The sequence below is a fragment of the Monopterus albus genome, unplaced genomic scaffold (assembly GCF_001952655.1).
Source record: "Monopterus albus unplaced genomic scaffold, M_albus_1.0 scaffold14.1, whole genome shotgun sequence".
Classification (NCBI taxonomy): domain Eukaryota; kingdom Metazoa; phylum Chordata; class Actinopteri; order Synbranchiformes; family Synbranchidae; genus Monopterus; species Monopterus albus.
In genome coordinates, this window is record NW_018127894.1 from 3739564 (window position 1) to 3746032 (window position 6469).

The window sequence follows — 6469 nt, forward strand, 5'->3', positions numbered from 1 at the left end:
TAATATTGTCCTGAAGGTGCAGAGGTTAAAACAACAACACTGTGGGTTTTAGCCTCTCTGTGATGGATTCCTGCATCTTTGTCATTGTAAATCCTATGGCTTGAGGCTGAGATCCTCTTACTACCCTGCAATTTAGATGCCAATGACAAATAGGAAGACCGTCTTAAAACTGCAATCTAACACCCGCTGGCCCAAATCTGACAATTAATCCTATGTGGCAGGCCAGATTTCCTATTGTTGATGTGTTTAATGGATGGATGCTCCATTGCAGGGCTTTGTTCCAGTGGGAGCTTCTGATTCCCCCACCTGACTGCTAATTCACCTCTTGGCTGATAACTCATGACTTTACATCCCCGTGTCCTGGTGTGTTGGTGATATGGGAGAGTGGTGGACAGCAGTGCCAACGGAGACATCTATGGGTAAATTTCTCTGCTAATAGTGTTTCTGTTTGAATGCTTCAAATATAGAAAGGCACATCTGTGCTGTGCTTTTTTTGGGGGGGATCTGCTAGAGGTGACCCATATTTGTGTTCTCATTTTAAAGCAATAACCTAATTCAGGCTTATCAGCTGTAAGAAAATTTGCCTGTTTCTGTCCTCTGTTTTTAGGAAGCTATGAGATCTCCAGCATATCACATGTGACGATGTCCCCGTCAAGACAGAACAACCTTATGTCAATGTACTCTTCTGCGGGCTTGTCCAAAAGCTCTTACAGTGTGATAAGTGCCTTTTGCACAGAGGACAATATTCCCCAGTGCATTTCATACATCAGTCAGGTACTACAAATGTTCCTTTTGTAATTGCCCTTTATTGCTGTATATTTGTTGTTGTAGCGATGACTCAATGCAACACCATGACTGTGAAATAAGTCCTCTTTCTTTAATAGGAGCTTGCCTCACTGGGCCTCTCATCCACATGTATCAAGGCCAGCTCACCCGGGGGAGCTGGCCTGGACACGGTGCCAGCTCTGAATGCCATGTATGAACTACTGCAGATTCACAGGCGGAATATGTGCACTTTAGAGGAACTGGAGAAAGAGCAGCTGAAGAAATCCAACACATTGGAACAAATGCAAATGAGCAATTCCAGACTCAAGGCATGTATCATGGGGGTGTCAGGGTTGTGTCATAGTCCAGTTTCAGTACAAGACATTGTCTTTTACATTCCTCTCTGGATACAACTCTCTGTACCCACATATTATACTCTGTATACTGTACAGCATGTTATTGAAGTAAATGTGCATTAGTAGATTTCTGACCACAAGAGGGCAGGAAAATGCATAATACAGAAACCAAATGAGGACAAATATTCCAAAGTACTATCCAGGGAGAGCCCACTACTTTCTAATATATTAAATAGCACAGTGATCTTAACAGTTGTCTCAGGTTGTTAGGCTAAGCATACCTTTTCTATCTAAACCTACTAATAAATAAGTGAATGTTATTTGTATCAAAGTGATATTTTAAATTTCATGGTAAAACATTTTGAAAATGGCAATTAGCTGGCCATCATGTAGAGATACTTTTTAAATCCTCAGGTAGCACATACCAGTTTTATGGTTTAATTTTGCTCAGGGATCCACTCTTAAGTTTAACCCTGAACTGATTGCTTGTATAAATCATTGCCAGCTCACATGTACCAATAATAAGAGTTACATGATTGTGTATTTCCTCCCAGGATCAGTTGGAACTGTCCATAAGGGAGAAGTCAGGTTTACATGAGACTGAGAGGCAACTACACCTCAAAATCAAGACTTTGCAGAGCTGTTTGAAAACTGAAAAAGATGAGGTGGGATTTCCTTTTATGTTATAATCAGCAACAATTTTGTAAATGATCCTGATGAGCACTCATGGTTCAATCATATCTGGCAGGTCCAGAAGCTCCAGAGTATCATTGCTAGCCGTGCGTCTCAGTACAGTCATGATGCCAAGAGGAAAGAGAGAGAAGCTGCAAAGCTGAAGGAACGCCTCAGCCAGCTACTGGTTGAGAGAAGGGATAAGAAACTAGGTATACACTCTAGTCTTCAGCAAAGATTTGTACACATTGCTCTTTTTTACTGGAAGTTTTGTTTATTCATCTCATCTGTTTTTTCCCCACTCAGCTATTGATGTACTGAATAGCTTGGGGCGGTCCGATGGAAAAAGGAGCCACTGGAAGACCACAAAAGTCACAGCCAGGTATTTTGGAAGCCATCCTCTCACTTGTTGACCACAGAATTTATAGAATATGTAAGATTAATCATGCAACTGTATTTGTAAATTGCTCTGTGCAGCCATGAGGACGAGATGTACAAATCGTTGCTCAGTGACTATGAGGAGAGGCAGAGGGCCTTGATGTTGGAGAATACTGAACTTAAGAAAGTCCTCCAGCAGATGAAGAAGGAGATGATACATATCCTGAGCCCATGCCAGCCTTCTACCAGAGGAGCCACTGCTGAGGATAGTCAGGTTGAGGGTTTTTTTTTTATTTTGTTGGAGAAGCTTGAAGACTGATTTAGTGACATTCAGCATGCTGGTTTTCTGACCAGATTGATCAGTTGACTAATCATTACACTAACACCTCACATTGTTATGTGTGTCAGTTTTGCATGTTTAAAACTTACCCTGTTTGTTTTTGCTCCAGGCTGATTCAGATGGGGAGGAGAAGGCTGGTGACTCGAGCAGGGAGATGCTGGACCAATCCTGTGAACATGCTAGGGAGCAGCTCACCAACAGCATCCGCCAACAGTGGAGAAAACTCAGGAGCCATGTGGAGAAACTAGACAACCAAGGTGCACACAGCGCTGTTACACATTCTGAAATACTGCAGAAGTAACACCATGTTGTGGCGCTGGTTCTAGAGATGACAATCCTTTGATGTATAAAATGTTTTCTTAGATCAACGGTGTAATGTGAGGTTGTTAAAGAGTTTGTCGAAAAATGTGTAGCTTTTCACTTTCACATTTATTGATATTCATTTATTCATTTATTTATTTATTTTTTATGTATGCCTGTAAGGAAATGGGAGTTTATCAACTGTTGATGTTTTTGTTTTCCAAGCATCTCAAGTGCAGAATGAGATGGAGTCCAATAATGAGGTAATACCAAAGGAGATTCATGAGGATGAGATGGAGAAGATGAGGTGTGAAGTTCAGCAGTGCAAAGAGTTCATTCACACACAGCAGCTGCTCCTCCAGGTCCGTTCCTGTTTATTTGTAAGACCAGAGCTGGTCCCTAGCTCTGTGCAGGTTAAACATAGCATAGAAGAGTTTCACAGCAGTATATAAGAGGCTTCTCGTAATGGGTGTAAATTGAGGGATTAAATATCTGATAAGATAATTTAATCCTTGTTTCTCATTTCTTGTTATTTTTTTAAATTCTTATGCAGCAACAGCTCAACACATCATTTGACGATGAGACTGCAGCTCTTCTTAATGACTGCTACACACTGGAGGAGAAAGAACGTCTAAAGGAGGAATGGAAGCTCTTTGAGGAACAGAAGAGAAACTTTGAGAGGGAACGAAAGAACTTCACAGAGGCTGCTATTCGGCTGGGGCGAGAGGTACTTGGGTCTTCTGATGTGGTACCGCAGTTTTATTCCGGATAGACTTTGGGTGTCATAATTGCAGTAAATTCTCTTATTCTTGTTTTTAACTCCACAGAAAAAGGCCTTTGAAGAGGACTGTGCTTCTTGGCTGAAGAATCAGTTTTTAAACATGACTCCCTTTACAGACCGTAGGAGTTGTTCCTCATCTGACGGTCAAAGTGCCTTATCAATCAGTAAGTCAGTGCAATTTCAAAAAGATCTGCAGTGACACAGCTTCTCAATGGTTAAACTTCTTACTAACAGGACTTTTTCAGTAATTCACAATATGAACGTTCTGCAGCAAAAATCAACTGGTCAGGATGAGCTAGATCAGTCGTTTTTCACTTTGTGTCTTGTTTAGCCTTTCAGAGAAGATGCATATCAATTGTGAATGACACTAACATTTTTAAATAAAAAAACACAAATGGTATGAAATGTTCTACTAATGTTGGACTTCAGTAATTTGATTTTTAATTTGATTATATCACCTGCATTGCAGGAAGTGAGCCAGAGATGAGGATGTCTTCCACAAAGGCTCAGCTGGCCAAATCATTGACCTATGCTACAGTCTCCACTCCTAAACCTACACAAAGTGCTAGTGTTCCATCCACAGCTGAACTTTACCGGACACTCCGTCTGATGCCGGACAGCAGGTATTATTTAGTCACTTGATTATTATTGTTTGTATTTAGCAAAATTTTTATTTGGGTTTCTTAATCATCTGCAGTGCTGGGGATGTTGTTTTACCAGGAATGCTTTGAACCAGTGTAGAGGCTATGGAAATGTTACTTTCTAACTGTGAACAGCGTGTCTTAAGTGTCTTGTAAATGCCATGAATCATGTTGCATATTAATAGCATTAATCTGTAATTTCCTGTTACAGTTCATCCAGACATTCACATCGAGGGCGCTGGCAAGAGTCCAGCACCATTGAAGGTGGAGACACTCGGGTCAAGTCAAAAACCAGAGTTCGATGTGGAAATATCTTCTCTCTGGGTGAAGATGAGAACAGCCTCACCTAAAGAACCTTCGGTGCCTTTTGACATTTTGTGTGTCTGTGAGATTTTGCACTGGACTTAAGCATCAGTCCATGGCTGATGTCTAGCACCACTCCATTTTTGCAGCATTATTGCTTTGTTATGGATATGAACAAATCAGTTACCAAAGCTGGACAAAAAAGAAAGCACTTTAATGAATCTGCCATTGTTTGTACAAACAAATCAACACTGACATTCAGATTTTAAGCTATATTCAGTGGGCGATTATCTGCCAAGTAATGAGAATATACTGCAGTTAGAAATCTTTTTTTTATGTTGATTATATTACATGCTTAGGTTTTTTTAAGTCTAAAATTTACTTTTACATATTTCACATGTGTAAGGTATGTTTTAATGAAATTGTATACTGACATTAGATTGATTAAAGAGAATTTTAAATGAGAAATGCATTTCCTGAAGAAAATGTGTGGATACTGATTGCTGAACAATTGCCCTGAAATGGCTGAAATCCATTATAAAATCCATGCTGCTGACTCAGCATCCACACAATTAATATAGGCTGATTTTATTGAGAGTAAACCTACAACTTTGCCCCAAAATCTATTTTCATAATGTGTTGAAGCCTCTACACACCAGTAGTTCCGCTACTGAGATCTTCTCAGGACTGTTTTATCCACCCAAAAAGGCCCATTCAGTTTTACTATAATGGCAAAAACCATCAAGGCAAACACCACTGGACAAGATGGAAATGTTGGGACTGCAAATCCATTTTTAATGAAAAAGAATGACTGAAACAAATAACTGACTAGAGTCCTACAGGCTGGTGAACAGCAGCCTGTTTGTGGTCAGACAATCTGGACATTGTCTCCTCCCAGCAGCCCACTGCTTTAGATTATGAACCACAAACTCAGCAGAGGGGACATCTGAATCACGCTGACCTTGAAAATTCATTCCTTGATCTAGACTGTGTAGATTCATGACTGGATTAAATAAAACCCATAAGATCACACTTCATATTAAGGTTGTGTCCTGGTGTCTGGGCTCTTTCGGGCAGAATTCACTCAGTGGTACAGGTGCAAAAGCATAAACATCCTGTTTCTCACAGGGTGGGTGTCAAGAAACATGGTGAAAAAAAAATTTGTGGCAAAGCGAAAATTCATTCCTTGATCTAGACTGTGTAGATTCATGACTGGATTAAATAAAACCCATAAGATCACACTTCATATTAAGGTGTCCTGGTGTCTGGGCTCTTTCGGGCAGAATTCACTCAGTGGTACAGGTGCAAAAGCATAAACATCCTGTTTCTCACAGGGTGGGTCACAAGAAACGTGGTGAAAAAAAAATTGTTTTTGAGAGTGATATTGTGGATTCAAATGCTTAGGTAGTATCTAATGTGGGGCTTTTGTTTTGAAATACGTGTGTGTGTGATATGGAGAGGTCTAACCTTGCCATGACAAGCCTTGATTGTCGGGTTACAGTGAAGATAGGTCCACTTGTTAAGAAGATGGCAAAGCGAAAATATTGTAATGACCCCCGGCGTGGATGCCCCCCATGCATCATGTCGCTGCCACCAGACCCCTCCCCAATAGCCGACGTAGGTCGTCACAATATGATTCTGACTATGTTAAGTATAGATTTACTTACATAGATGATAAAAATAGACATAAGCCTCAATGTGTGATATGCCGTGAAGTACTGGCACAAGAAAGTATGAAGCTGTACAAGTTGCCCTGTGCTTGATATACAACACTGAAAGATGTCATAAAAATAGCGCCAAGAACAGCCGCTGTTTCACACAGCTGTGCAAAGGCCCGGGATCAGAGCACATCCAGATTTTAAGATTCTCCCATTAATTTCAATGGGAAAAAATGTTGAAAAAGGGTGAATATTTTAAAAGTAATACAATTTAT

General features: G+C 40.3%; 1 protein-coding gene across 1 annotated transcript in view; it reads left to right on the top strand.

Annotated features, from left to right (window-relative positions):
- ssx2ipa (synovial sarcoma, X breakpoint 2 interacting protein a) overlaps nt 1-4744 on the top strand; it is a 5708-nt gene extending 964 nt beyond the window's left edge. The window contains exons 2-14 of the mRNA XM_020591654.1: nt 272-419; nt 608-774; nt 885-1094; nt 1676-1786; nt 1870-2005; nt 2100-2175; nt 2271-2445; nt 2621-2768; nt 3037-3173; nt 3365-3538; nt 3639-3756; nt 4062-4215; nt 4445-4744. Coding sequence (XP_020447310.1) covers nt 377-419; nt 608-774; nt 885-1094; nt 1676-1786; nt 1870-2005; nt 2100-2175; nt 2271-2445; nt 2621-2768; nt 3037-3173; nt 3365-3538; nt 3639-3756; nt 4062-4215; nt 4445-4583 — 1788 coding nt within the window. The 5' untranslated portion in view covers nt 272-376 and the 3' untranslated portion in view covers nt 4584-4744. The remainder of the gene's footprint in view (nt 1-271; nt 420-607; nt 775-884; nt 1095-1675; nt 1787-1869; nt 2006-2099; nt 2176-2270; nt 2446-2620; nt 2769-3036; nt 3174-3364; nt 3539-3638; nt 3757-4061; nt 4216-4444) is intronic.
- Nucleotides 4745-6469: the final 1725 nt, after the last annotated feature.